The sequence below is a fragment of the Indicator indicator genome, chromosome 2, assembly GCF_027791375.1.
Source record: "Indicator indicator isolate 239-I01 chromosome 2, UM_Iind_1.1, whole genome shotgun sequence".
Classification (NCBI taxonomy): domain Eukaryota; kingdom Metazoa; phylum Chordata; class Aves; order Piciformes; family Indicatoridae; genus Indicator; species Indicator indicator.
In genome coordinates, this window is record NC_072011.1 from 65,093,926 (window position 1) to 65,108,699 (window position 14,774).

General features: G+C 49.9%; 1 protein-coding gene across 1 annotated transcript in view; it reads left to right on the plus strand.

The window, feature by feature from the left end:
• The first annotated feature begins 4,086 nt into the window (after positions 1-4,086).
• Positions 4,087-14,774, plus strand: part of LMBRD1 (LMBR1 domain containing 1) — a 68,208-nt gene continuing 57,520 nt past the window's right edge. Inside the window, exons 1-3 of the mRNA XM_054395271.1 lie at positions 4,087-4,146; positions 6,230-6,406; positions 11,627-11,687. Coding sequence (XP_054251246.1) covers positions 4,087-4,146; positions 6,230-6,406; positions 11,627-11,687 — 298 coding nt within the window. The remainder of the gene's footprint in view (positions 4,147-6,229; positions 6,407-11,626; positions 11,688-14,774) is intronic.

Below are 14,774 nucleotides of genomic sequence, written 5' to 3' on the forward strand. Positions count from 1 at the left end.
ACTTTATTTTCCTTCCATGTATCCTGTTGGATCTTCTATTCCAGCTTATGTCTGCTGCCCCTCCTCCTGCCACGCACCACTGGATCCACTGTCTGAACAATCCCCCTGCCAGCCTGCTGTTAGAGTCCCCAAATCCATGTCTTCCCCCAGGCTGAATCAGCCCAGCTCCTTCACCTCTCCTCACAAAGCAAGAGCTCCAGACCCAGCCACTCTCATGACCTTCTCCTGAACTTGCTTCAGTTTGTCAATGTCTTTCTTGAACCGAAGAAATCAGAGTGGAGTCTCCTTCTCTGGAGACTTCCAAACCCCACCTGGATGCATTCCTGTGCAATCTGATCTAGGTGAACCTGCTTTAGCAGGGAGGTTGGACTAGATGATCTCCAGAGGTCCATTACAACCCTCACCATTCTGTAATTCTGTGACATTAGATTCATCAGCTCTTTCTTTCCATGTGAAAGCATTAAACCTACCCTTTTTTTTCCCTCATTTTGAATCCAAATGGAACTTCTATGCTCCTAGCTATGGCTTTGAGGTCTATTTGCTTGGTTAGAGATGAGGCTCAACTGTTCACTGTAACATAAAATCACCTTTCCTGTACAGCTAGACAGCTCTTAATGTTCAGAATTCTTTATGCAGCCCATATGCTAGGTTTAAATAATGTAAATGGCTTTGAGTCACTCCTCTGGGCCAGAAGAAATTCACTTGTGTTATCAAGATAACCCTCTGACTGTATCATATGAACACCTTTGTTGACATCCTGCACCTAGCTATCCTGAGCTGGACTAACTGAAATGATCGAAGAACTGTGCAGCTCCTTGTAGTGACCTTTTGGTGCCAACAGCAAACCTTTTGGAACATGGAAAGCTGAAGAAGCTTCCCAACAGATCCGGACTGCTTCTGGGACCTTCAGAGCTTGGAGGTTGCTTCTCTATCAGAGTCCTTAATACTCCTTGACAGACCTCTCATCCATGAATGTCTCTATTAATTTTTAACATGCACATACTCCTGGTATTCAAATCATCCTAAGATAAGGATATCTTTTTTTTTTTTTTGATGTTAAATCATATGAAGTAGTCTCCTTCCCAGCTTGCTGCTTCTTAATCTCTTTTGTGCCCAATTTTCTTGACATGAGCCCAGCTAATTGTTCTTTATCTCTGATGTCCCTTCCAACCTGAGCCATTCTATGATTCTATGTTTCTATGATTCTCTATTCACTGTTCCTTGCGCCAGAACTTCTAAAATTCTATCATATCTCCTTGAGCAGCGTGTTTTCCAAGATGGGGATTCCAAATCCCTGACTTTTTCTGTTTACAGAAGTTACTTACAGGTTTTACTGGACTCTAAGCCCCATTGACACAAAGAATAATTGCACCTTGAAACACAAGACCATGATATACTCTGTCCTCTACTGCTAAAGCCAGTTTCATAGATTCCTAGATTCTTTGAATGGTTTGGATTGGAAGAGACCTTGAAGATCATCCAGCTCCAAACCCCTGCCATGGGCAGGGACACCTCCTGCCAGCCCAGGTTGCTCATAGGCCTCATCCAACCTGGCCTTAACACCTCCATGAAGGAGACAGACATGACCTCCCTGGGAAGCCTGTTCCAGTGTCTCACCACCCTCACTGTCAGGAATTTCTTCCTAATCTCCAATCTGAATTTGCCCTCTTCCAGCTTCAATCCATTGCCCCTTGTCCTATCACTACAAGCCCTTGTCAAAAGTCCCTTCCTAGCTTTCTTGTAGCCCCTTCAGGTACTGGAAGGCTGCTGTAAGGTCTCTCTGGAGCCTTATCTTCTCCAGGTTGAACAACTCTAAATCTCACAGCCTGTCGCCATAGGGGAGCCTCTCCAGCCCTCTGATCATCTTTGTGGCCTTTTTCTGGACCTGCTCCAGCAGTTCCATATCCCTATTATGCTGGGGACACCAGAACTGGATGCAGTATTCCAGGCACATAAAGCAGGTCTGCAAGCACAGCCTTGGCATTCCTTCTTGTATGAGAGAGAGCAAGTCTCCACGTGGAGTCTCACCAGAGCACAGGAACAGAATTACCTCCTTCCTCTTGCCCAGCACACAGCTACCTTCTGGGCTGCCAGCGACCATTGCTGGCTCATGGGGAGTTTGTCATCACCTGATCCCCCTCCAAGCCCTTCTCCTCCAGACTGCTCTCAAGCCACTCCTCACCAACCTGTATCTGTGCTTGGCACTACTCCAAAGCTTTGCTACATTCTCTTCTAACACACAACCACAACAAAACAAAACCAAACCAAAACAAAAACATATAACAGAAAAAACAGAGCTAATCAGCACGTTTTAAGGTACAGCATTGAATAAGATCAGGAGCTCTGAGCCCCCTTGGAACTTGTGGGATTACCAAGTGGTGACAAAAGCAGCTCAGTCAAGCGAGAAGGTGCACCTGCTCCCTGCTGCTATGTACACTATGTAGTTCAAGTATGATACTAATCCCTTCTCCTGGTCAAAATGAAGGCTGGATCTGGTTTCATATGTTTGAATTTCCACAATATCACTCCCCTTCTTTTACTCTGTCATTTTACCACGTGAATAGTTTAGTAACAACAAACTTGTGGAATTGACTTTTAAGGAGCACCTAAGACTTTTTGTTTTATAGTTTGGACTTATTCTGAGCCAGACTCTTCTTTGTGGTGTCCAGGGATGGTTCAAGGGCCAATGGACACAAACTGTCCTTCCATGTAAACATAAGGACAAATTTCTTCACTGTGAGGGTGGCAGAGCCTTGAAACAGGCTGCCTGAAGTGGTTGTGGAGGCTGCTTCTCTGAAGGCGTTTCAAACCCGCCTGGACGTGTTCCTGTATGAGTTACTCTGAGAGATGCTGCGCTGACAGAAGGGTTGGACTCGATGGTCTTTAGACCCCTACTTGTCTGTTATCCCGTGAGCACTGCCCACGCCGCCCCGCGAACATCCCTCCCCTAGGGACGGAACGGAGACGAAGCCTGCACGGCTGCCAGGCGCCTGGAGGAAGCTGTAAGAGATGTAGGGAAATAGCTTCTGCCCTTCTAAGGAGAACAGCAGCAATCAACAAACTGGAAGTGTTTGATCCCTCTTAGGGCAGCTTTTATCCTTCTCCAAGCCCCGGGTTTTCTCTCCCGCTGCCGCTTAAGAACGAGTCCCCACCGGCCGAGGCTGCCCTGTCCCTGCCTCGCAGCCCCGGGAGGGGAGGAACAGACAAACGCCCAGGTGTGAGCAGGGGTGAGGGAACCCGGCCGTGTCCCCTCCCCGGGGCTCACCGAGCAGGGCAGAGGGCTCACCGTGATGCGCCCTGACCGCCTCCGCTCCTGCTCCCCAGCCGCTGCGCTCGGCCGCGGGACGGCGCAAACCCGAGCGTGGGAGCGGCTTCCGGCTCCTGGGGAATCATCGAATCCTTTGGGTTGGGTAAGGGCTTAAAGATCATCGAATCCAGCCACTATTTAACTCTACGACGGCTGGGGCTATACCACGTCCCTCAGTTCATCTCTGCCTCTTTGGAACACCTTCAGGGGTGGGGATTCAACCAGCTCCCTGGGGAGCCTTCGCTTCTGCATCTTGAGGCCGGTTCCTCTTGCCCTACCACTTGTTATTATGAAGAAGAAACCAACCCCCACCTCACTCCAACCTCCTCTCAGGGAGCTGTGGAGAGCAACGAGATCTCCCCTGAGCCTCCTTTTCTCCACACTAAACACCCCCACTTCCCTCAGCTGCTCCTCACCAGCCCTGTTCTTCAGACCTTTCCCCAGTTTTGCTGCCCTTCTCTGGACCCGCAGCAGCACCCCAGGATCTCATCGCCTCTCCCGTCCAGCCGTGCCTCTCAAGCACGCCGCAAGGCGGCGGACAGCCCGCTTGTGGAGAGCCTCCTGCTACCAGCCCCTTACCGGTGCTCGCTGCACCGACAGCGGGAACACGCTAGCCCGAGCCAGGAGCCGGTAGCTCGTCACTGAAGCCCAAGCTGTCACCGTCACAGGCACAATCGCTCGGGGCGGCCGTTACCCGCCGTCCCCATGGAGACGCGCGGCCCGCCCCGTTAACGGACCCGCCTATGGGGGCGGTCGCGCCAGTGTTGACGGAAATCAAGATGGCGGCGGCCACCTCGGACCTACTGACGGGATGGTGCCTCTTCGGCCTGGTGCTTCTGGTGAGAGACGGCTCTCACGCGCCCGGGGCTCGCCTGCTCTGCGCGCCTGATCCGGCCGCACACTCCCTTCTCGCCCTGGGGCCGGCAGGCTCCCCGCGTTACCCTCCCTTAGCCCCGTTTGGGTCGGCTTACTCCCCGCGTTACCCTCCGGTAGCCCCGTCTAGGCCGGCTTGCTCCCCGCGTAGCTCTTCGGTAGCCCCGTCTGGGCCGGCTGTTCCTCGGTCTGGGCTTCGCTCCTGACCTCTCTCTCAGCCGGTGCCCTCCCACCTGCCCTGCAGCAGGCGTTCGCCGCAGCTTCGGTCGGTGCCTCGGCAGCGATGCCGAAGGTGTGGGGTGGGTTTGCCTTCCGACCGGGCTCGTGCTGTAGCCTGGCTCTTGGGTGAGCGTTGCTCAACCTGTGCTTAGCCAAGGTGCAAAGAGTGAGTTATGTGAGGTGAGCGTAATGCTGCTGCTTAGGTCTAAGGTGAAGTGTGTTCCAGAATGTAGCACTGCTTAGGGCTCTGGTAAAGCGTCTTATAGAATCAGAATATTCCAGTGCTTAGGACTCAGGTGAAGTGTGTTATAGAATCAGAATATTCCAGTGCTTAGGGCTCAGGTGAAGTGTGTTATAGAACCAGAATATTCCAGTGCTTAGGGCTCAGGTGAAGTGTGTTATAGAACCAGAATATTCCAGTGCTTAGGGCTCAGGTGAAGTGTGTTATAGAACCAGAATATTCCAGTGCTTAGGGCTCAGGTGAAGTGTGTTATAGAACCAGAATATTCCAGTGCTTAGGGCTCAGGTGAAGTGTGTTATAGAACCAGAATATTCCAGTGCTTAGGGCTCAGGTGAAGTGTGTTATAGAACCAGAATATTCCAGTGCTTAGGGCTCAGGTGAAGTGTGTTATAGAACCAGAATATTCCAGTGCTTAGGGCTCAGGTGAAGTGTGTTATAGAACCAGAATATTCCAGTGCTTAGGGCTCAGGTGAAGTGTGTTATAGAATCAGAGAGTAGTTTTATCTGGAAAAGACCTCTAAGGGTATCGAGCCCAACCATCAGCGTAAGACCACCATGGCCATTAAATCAAGTCTCAAAGTGCCATGTCCACAGCTCTGTTCCGCTCTGCTGAGATCGCACCTGGAGTACTGTGTCCAGTTCTGGAGCCCCTATTACAGTAAGGATCTGGAGGTGCTGGAATGTGTCCAAGAGAAGGGCCATGAGAGTAATCAGAAGGCTGGAGCTCCTCTCCTAATGAGACAGACTGAGAGAGTTGGGTTTGTTCAGTCTGGTGAAGAGAAGGCTTTGAGACCACCTAATAGCAGCCTTCCACTACCTGAAGGGAGCTGCAGGAAAGCTGGGGAGGGACTTTTTAGGGTGTCAGGTAGTGATAGGACTGGGGGGAATGGAGCAAAACTAGAAATGGGTAGATTCAGATTGGATGTTAGAAAGAGATTCTTCAACCTGAGGGTGATGAGACACTGGAACAGGTTGTCCAGGGAGGTGGTGGAAGCCTCATTGCTGGAGGTTTTTGCAGCCAGGCTGGATGTGGCTCTGAGCAACCTGATGTAGTGTGAGGTGTCCCTGCCCATGGCAGGGGGGTTGGAACTGGATGATCCTCGAGGTCCCCTCCAACCCTAACAAGTGTATGATTCTTGAACACCTTCAGGAACAGTGAATCCACCACCTCCCTGGGCAGCCTGTGTCCAATGCCTGATGACTTTTGCAGGAAAGAAAATTTTCTTAATCTCCAACCTAACCCTCCCCTGGCACGATTTCAGCCCATTTCCTTTCATCCTATCACCTGATACTAGAGAGAAGAGACCAATCTCTACCTGGCTCCAACCTCCTTTCAGGGAGCTGTAGAGAGCAATGAGGTCTCCCCTCAGCCTCTTCTCCACACTAAACACTCCCAGGTCCTTCAGATGCTCCTCCCCAGCCCTATTCTCCAGACCCTTCCCCAGCTTTGTTGCCCTTCTCTGTACCTGCTGGAGCCCCTCAATGTCTTCCTTGGAGTGCAGGGTTCAAAACTGAACCCAGTAATGGAGGTGCAGCCTCAGCAGGGCAGGGCAGGCTGGGTTCTACCTTTCTTCCCCTGTGTTTTCCAGGCTATTCTGGTGTTCTGCTGGGTTTATGTGCGCAAGTATCAGAGCCGGCGGGAGAGCGAAGTCGTTTCCACCATCACTGCCATCTTTGCCTTGGCTGTTGCTCTCATCTCTTCAGCACTGCTGCCAGTGGACATCTTCTTGGTTTCATACATGAAAAATCCAAATGGAACATTTAAGGTATGGACTCGTGCAGGTGTGACTTGGGGGTGCTGGTGGGTGAGAAGCTGGACAGGAGCAGGCAGTGTGAGCTTGCAGCCCAGAAGCCAATGGCACCCTGGGCTGCATCCAAAGCAGTGTTGCCAGCAGATCCAGAGAGGTGATTCTGCCACTTTGCTCTGTTATAGTGAGACCTCACCTGGAGTACTGCATCCAGGTCTGGAGCCCTCAATATAGGAAGGACATGGAGCTGATGGAGCAGGTCCAGAGGGGAGCCACGAAAATGGTCAGGGAGTTGGAGCACTTCTGCTAAGAGGACAGGCTGAGGGAGCTGGGGGTGTTCAGCCTGGGAAAGAGGAGGCTCCAGGGAGACCTAAGAGCAGCCTTTGGGTACTTGAAGGGGACTTACAAGAAGGATGGAGAGAGACTGTTTGCAAGGAGCTGCAATGGCAGGACAAGGGGCAATGGCTTCAAACTAGGGAAGAGCAGATTTAGATGGGATGTTAGGAACAAGTTCTCTACCGTGAGGGAAGGGAACACTGGAACAGGTTACCCAGGGAGGTGGTTGAGGCCCCATCCCTGGAGATATTCAAGGTGAGGCTGGACAGGGCTCTGGGCAGCCTGATCTAGTTGAGGATGTCCTGGCTGACTGCAGAGGAGGTGGGACTGGATGACCTTAAGAAATCCCTTCCAACCCAGACCATTCTGTGATTCAGGAGAAGCATGTCTCTGCTGGAAGAGGATGTTTTACTTGGCAAAGTGTTTAAATGTCTTCTGCTTCCCAGTGTGTTTTGGTAAACTGGGAGCTAGCACTGAATCACAGAATCATGCAATCAACAAGGTTGGAAAAGACCTTGGAGATCATCAAGTCCAGCCTGTCACCCGGCACCTCATGACTAACTAAACCATGGCTTCAAGTGTCATGTCCAGTCCTTTTTTGAACACCTCCAGGGACGGTGACTCCACCACCTCCCAGGGCAGCACATTCCAACAGCCAATTACTCTTTCTGTGAAGAACTTTCTCCTCACCTCCAGCCTAAACCTCCCCTGGTGCAGCTTGAGACTGTGTCCTCTTGTTCTGGTGCTGGTTGCCTGGGAGAAGAGACCAACCCCCTCCTCGCTGCAACCTCCCTTCAGGTAGTTGCAGAGAGCAATAAAGTCACCCCTGAGCCTCCTCTTCTGCAGGCTAAACACCCCCAGCTCCCTCAGCCTCTCCTCACAGGGCTGTGCTCCGGACCCCTCCCCAGCCTCATTGCCCTTCTCTGGACATGTTCAAGTCTCTCAAAGTCCTTCTTAAATTGAGGAGCCCAGAACTGGACACAGTACTCCAGGTGTGGCCTGACCAGCGCTGAGTACAGGGGCAGAATGACTTCCCTGCTCGCCACACTATGCCTGATGCAGGCCAGGATGCCATTGGCTCTCTTGGCCACCTGGGCACACTGCTGGCTCATGTTCAGCTGCTGTCAACCAGCACCCCCAGGTCCCTTTCTGCCTGGCTGCTCTCCAGCCACTCTGACCCCAGCCTGTAGCTCTGCATGGGGTTGTTGTGGCCAAAGTGCAGCACCCGGCACTTGGATTTGTTGAATGCCATCCTGTTGGACTCTGCCCATCTGTCCAGCCTGTCAAGGTCCCTCTGCAGAGCCCTTCTATCTTCTAACAGATCAACACCTGCTCCCAGCTTGGTGTCATCTGCAAATTTACTGATGATGGACTCAATCCCCTCATCCAGATCATCAATAAAGATGTTGAACAGGATGGGGCCCAGCACTGATCCCTGGGGGACACCACTAGTGACAGGCTGCCAGCTGGATGTGGCACCATTCACCACCACTCTCTGGGCTCGGCCCTCCAGCCAGTTCCTAACCCAGCACAGTGCTGCTGTCCAAGCCACAGGCTGCCAGCTTGGCCAGGAGTTTGCTGTGGGGGACAGTGTCAAAGGCCTTGCTGAAGTCCAGGTAGACTACATCCACAGCCTTTCCTACGTCCACCAGGCTGGTCACCTGATCATAGAAGGAGATCAGGTTGGTGAGGCAGGACCTGCCCTTCCTAAATCCATTCCTAACACCACAGCTCTCTTTGTTGTTTGAACTGGATTTCAGTTTTCACTGCTACTGTTTGTTTTCAATATTCTCCTACTTTCATGGATTCACAGAATGATTAAGGTTGGAAGTGATACAGAGAAATAGAGAAACTTAACAGCCAAGGCTGTTAAATAGGTATTCTTTAATAATTTATGTACAGGGCTAGACACAGCATTGGACACACAGGGGGGAGTTTCACCTCTAAAGGTGTGGACCTGAACACAAGTTTTACAGAGTTAGTACACAGTTAGATACTACACATTCATGGTATTTCCTGTTCATTTACATTCAGCTCCATCTGTACACAGCAGTGTCCCCTGGCAGTGGGCTGGCTGCTGCTGGGGTCTTCCTCTTAGTTGCAGTTTTCATCTCTACTCCTCCTCTCTTGGTTGTTTTTTCCTGTTGTTCTGCTCAAATCTGCAGGAACAAGCTAGTCGTCCTTGGCCTGTTTCCTATTATCTATACATGGTCCTAGATAAGCATTCCACTGATTTGCCTTCATCCAAACATTACATTGGAAGGGAGTTTAAAGATCATCTAGTTCCAACCACCTTGCCATAGACAGGGACACGTTCCACTAGCCCAGATTGCTCAAGGCCTTATCCAGCCTGGCCTTGAACACCCCCAGGCAGAAGGCATCCACAACCTCCCTGGGCAACCTTGTACTCACCACCCTTGTACTAAAAACATCTTCCTAAGCTCCAGTCTAACCTTACTCTCCCCCAGCTTCAAACCATTCCCCCTTGTTCTGTTGCTAGACACCTGAGAAGCAGATTTTTGGCACTGAAGCCCTGCTGTAGTTCAGTTTCTAGCTGCCTCTGCCTGTAAAGTGTCTGTGCTGCTGAAACTGGGTCTCACTGTGGCTTTTCTTTTTTGTTCTTGTGTGGTGTTGGGTTTGGAATGTCTTCATTGCCCACAGGAGATGCCTCTTTCAAATACTTCCTTGCAAGTAAATAGTGCCACCTGCTCAGTTCAGTCTTGTGTTTCCCTCAGGCATAATTAAAGCAATGCACTTCCTTAATGTTTATCCCTATGCAATTGAGATAAACACTTGAATATTCTGTGTATGCCTTTTAAACTTATTAGGACCAATTTTATTGTTGTGGGGTTTTTTTTCTATTTTTTTTTTTGTGTGATGTATTTTCAGACGCATGCCTAGGAATTTATAAGTTGAAATGCTCTTGGGCTTGACAGCATTCAAAGATTGGGCTTATTGTGTACCTGACAGACACTTGAAGTGTTGCTTCTGTCTATTTTGCTAAACTATATTCTTCCCCATCCTTTCTTCCTGCAGAGTAGATGACAAAATGCATGTGTGCTTTTCTACTCAACTTCCAGTTGAATGATCATCTAATTTATTTTAGACAGTGAACTTTAAAAAGCTTAATGTGAGGTGGCATGCTGGAGTTCTTGCTGTGGTAACAGCATGAAAGGTGCTGCTGATTTTTCTGAGATAATAGAAAAATGAAATGTTTCTGGTGTGGCATCAAGGGCTGAATTTCTTGGCAGTTTAGGCACTGAGGAGAGAACTGAGAAAGCAAATGTTGAGCTTCATAGATTCATAGAATGGGTTGGGTTGGAAGGGACCTCAAAAGACCATCCAGTTCCAACCCCCTGCCTTGGGCAGGGACACCTTCCACCAGCCCAGGTAGCTCAAGGCCTCATCTAACCTGGCCTTGAACACCTCCAGGGAGGGAGCACACACAGCCTCCCTGGGCAACCTGTTCCAGTGGCTCCTCACCTTCACTGTAAAGAATTTCTGATCTCCAATCTGAATCTCCCCTCCTGAAGCTTCAATCCATTCTCCCTTGTACTGTAATGACAAGCCCTGTAAGAAGTCCCTTCCCAGCTTTCTTGTAGGCCCCCTTCAGGAATGATGACTCCGTCACCTCCCTGGGCAGCCTGTTCCAATGCCTGATCACTCTCCAATAAAGAAATTCTTCCTAATGTCCAACCTAAACTTCTCTTGGTGCAACTTGAGGCCATTACCTCTTGTCCTGTTGTTAGTTATTTGCGAGGCCAACCCCTGCCTCACTCCAACCTCCTTTCAGGGAGCTGTAGAGAGCGATGAGGTCTCCCCTCAGCTTCCTCTTCACCAGACTAAACAAGCCCAGTTCCTTCAGCTGCCCCTCTCCAGACTCTTCACCAGCTTCACAGCCCTTCTTTGGACCCACTCCAGCACCTCTATGTCCTTCTCTTATACTAAATGCCTGAAACTGAGCACATCACTCGAAGCAGAGCCTCACCAGCACCCAGTGCAGGAGAGCAATCACTTTCCTGCTCCTGCTGCTCACCCTATTCCTGATCCAAGCCAGGATGCTCTTGGCCTTCTTGGTCACCTGGTCACACTCATGTTCAGCCAACCCCAGCTCTTCCTCTGCTGGGCAGCTTTCCAGTCACTCTTCTCTGAGCTTGGAGCGTTCATGGGGCTGTTGTGACCCAAGTTGTGACCCTATTACAAGAAGGATCTGGAGGTGCTGGAAGGTGTCCAGAGAAGGGCCATGAGGATGAGCAGAGGGCTGGAGCTCCTCTCCTATGAGGACAGGCTGAAAGAGTTGGGGCTGTTCAGTTTGGAGAAGAGAAGGCCTCTGAGGAGACCTTCTTGTGGCCTTCCAGTATCTGAAGGGGGCTACAAGAAAGCTGGGGAGGGACTTTTTAGGGTGTCAGGCAGTGATAGGACTGAAGGGAATGGAGCAAAACTGAAATGGGTAGATTCAGATTGGATGTTAGGAAGAGATTCTCCCCCATGAGGGTAGTGAGACACTGGCACAGGTTGCCCAGGGAGGTGGTGGAAGCCTCATCCCTGGAGGTTTTTGCAGCCAGGCTGGATGTGGCTCTTGGCAGTTGGATCTAGCGTGAGGTGTCCCTGCCTCTCAGGGTGGTTGGAAGTAGATGATCCTTGAGGTCCCTTCCAACCCTAACAATTCTATGATTCTAAGTGCAGAACCCATGAACCTCATACAGCTGACCTCAGCCTGCCCAGATCCCTTTGCAGCTCACCACTCCCACTTCATTTTGTGTCATCTGCAAATTCACTGAGGGTGTCCTCAATCCTCTTGTCTAAATCACTGAGCAGATTTTTCAGGTCTGTCTGAATGCAGCTGAATGAAATGTTCTTCACTTTCACGTGGTGCTAAGTGCTTCTTTCTTTTATTGCTAGGCCTGGGCTGATGCTAATGTTTCAAAACAAATTGAAGACACTGTGCTTTATGGATACTACTGTAAGTATTTTTAATTTCTCCTTTTGTTTTTTTTGTTTCCAATTAGTAGGACCTTTAAATGAAGGCAGGAAGTTTTGAGAGGTCATTCTGAATTATCACTTTTTTTGGTTCAACTTTAGTCCTACACTTAGTGCCCTCCAGTGAATTTTTTTGCATTCAAGAATCTCCTAAAAATGCAAATCTGCTGAAGGCCAACCCATGAAGAGGCTAATGGCTTCTGTCATATCATTTACTTTAAGTATCTTTCCTCTGTGTGTGTTTAGAGGCCTATTAAGGCAAACAGAAGGTTTTGCTCTGTCTTTTATGGCACTTAGCACATGCAGCAGTGTGAAACTTGCCTACTGTGTGTAAAGCTCATGCAGCTCTGAGTGTAACTCTTCTGTTTCAAGTGCTCAGACTCAGCAACTCCTATATTCCAAGTAAGAGCTACTGTAAAGGAGCATCAAGGAGTTGATTCAAGGGTGCCCCCTCCCTGGAGGTGTTCAAGGCTGGGCATGAGGAAGGAAGAATTTCTTTACAATGAGGGTAGTGAAATACTGGAACAGGCTGCCCAGGGTTGTGGTTGAGGCCACATCCCTGGAGACATTGAAGATCGTTGATGTGGCCCTGTGCAGCCTGATCTAGTTTAGAGGTGTCCCTGCTACCTGCAGGGGAGTTGGACAAGATGCCCTTTGAGGGTCCCTTCCAACCTGATGCAATGTGTGAATGTGGAACAAGCTCTTCTATGAACCATTTTCTACAGAGCTGTGAGACTTGATGAATTTCAGTCAGGTGTTTTGGGCTGAGTTATCAAAACACATCCTTGCTTTAAAAAATCCTGAACTCATTCTCTTGGCACAAGTTTTATCTTAAATTGGAAAAAGAGGCCAAAACCAAAAGGCAATTTGGAGGAGCCTGTTTGAAATATTGTCAGACTAGTGTTTTTATTTCATCTGTCCTCCAGATGGTGGTAGAGATTTAAAGATGCTTTCCAAAGTGTTTTTCTTTTGTGATCTTAATTTGAGGAATTGATGCATGTTGTTATAACTAGAGCTACACTGAAGTGAACAGTAAGAGGTAATTTGTTGTTGCAGAAGTCTCCATCATTGCTTTAAAAAGAACCCCACAACTTAATGCCTCTCCTGCACCATTAGGTCTATTCCCCTGCTGCTCTTCTACAGCACAGTAACATGAAAGCTGAAAAGGAATAAATAAAGCAACTCTTCCAGGCTTGTAATGCTAAATGATTTTTTTTTCTACTCATAAAAGTATTTGATGTTGCTATGTTTTATTGTTGCCTTTTTTAAGATAAAAGAGAATGAGCAGAATTGAAATCACACTGCATCAAAAGACCAGAGGGATGAGGGAGGTGATTCTGTCCCTCTCCTCTGGTGAGACCGCACATGCAGTACTGTGTCCAGTTCTGGTGCCCCCATCATAAGAGGGACGTGGAACTGTTAGAGCAGGTCCAGAGCAGGCCATGAAGGATGATCAGAGGGCTGGAGAACCTCCACTATGGGGACAGGCTGGGAGAGTTGGGGCTCTTCAGCCTGGAAAAGAGAAGGAGACCTTATAGCAGCCTTCCAGTACCTCAAGAGGGGCTACAAGAAAGCCAGAAAGGGACTTTTACAAGAGCTTGGGGTGATTGGATGAGGGGGAATGGATTGAAGCTGGAAGAGAGCAGATTTAGACTGGAGATGAGGAAGAAATTCTTTCCAGTGAGGGTGGTGAGACACTGAAACAGTTTGCTCAGGGAGGCTGTGGATGCTCCCTCCCTGGAGGTGTTCAAGGCCAGGCTGGATGAGGCCATGAGCAGCCTGGCCTAGTGGGAAGTGTCTCTGCCCATGATGTTCTTCAAGGTCCCTTCCAACCCAAACCATTTTATGAATCTTTGAAACCTCCTTCTGTGCTTAAGGACACAAATATCAGTACTTCTGGATCTCTCCTGACAATGCAGTGATAACTTTATGGAACTTATTGGTCTCCTGTAGCTATACTGGCAACTTATAGTATGAATTGTTGGTACACTGAGGTCACTGTCCTTCAAGTCTTTCTAATTGTGGCAGGAGTTTGGAGGCTGTAGGTTGGGGTTGCTTGGTGGTGGGTGCTGGTTTAGGTTGGGGTTGCTTGGTGGTGGGTGCTGGTTTAGGTTGGGGTTGCTTGGTGGTGGGTGCTGGTTTAGGTTGGGGTTGCTTGGTGGTGGGTGCTGGTTTAGGTTGGGGTTGCTTGGTGGTGGGTGCTGGGTTCAGTTGGGGTTGCTTGGTGGTGGGTGCTGGGTTCAGTTGGAGAGCTTGGTGGGGGTGGTGGTTTGGGTTGAGTTTGGGATGCTTTGTGATGGCACTGGTTTGGTTTGGGATTGCTTGATGGTGATACTGGAAGGGCTGTTTGGGGTTGGTTTTGGTGGTGATGCTGGGAGGGCTGCTTGGGCTTGCTGGTGGTGCTGGGGGGGCTGCTTGGGCTTGCTTGGTGGTGCTGGGAGGGCTGCTTGGGCTTGCTTGGTGGTGCTGGGAGGGCTGCTTGGGCTTGCTTGGTGGTGCTGGGAGGGCTGCTTGGGCTTGTTTGGTGGTGCTGGGAGGGCTGCTTGGGCTTGCTTGGTGGTGCTGGGAGGGCTGCTTGGGCTTGCTTGGTGGTGCTGGGAGGGCTGCTTGGGCTTGCTTGGTGGTGCTGGGAGGGCTGCTTGGGCTTGCTTGGTGGTGCTGGGAGGGCTGCTTGGGCTTGCTTGGTGGTGCTGGGAGGGCTGCTTGGGCTTGCTTGGTGGTGCTGGGAGGGCTGCTTGGGCTTGCTTGGTTTGGGCTTTGTGGATTTTTTGGACTTTCCAAGTCACTACTCCCCACAATGTTCTTTCTCTCTCATACCCAGCTGGATTTTTGGCTAGATTGTTACAAAAGTAGAATGGCTTTGGGCTGGTAGAATGGCAACTGAGAGAACTTTCAGGGTGAAGCTGGAATTGAGTGTGTTTTGAAGTGGGGCTTCAGTAGCCTAAAAGCTTTGCTTAGGCAGCCACTCTGCTGACTGCTTTGAAGCCAGACTGGTTATTGTGTTAATGCTCATAAAGCCAACTGTAGTAGAAGGTGTCTGCCAGTGCAGGAGTGATTGAAGAATGATCAG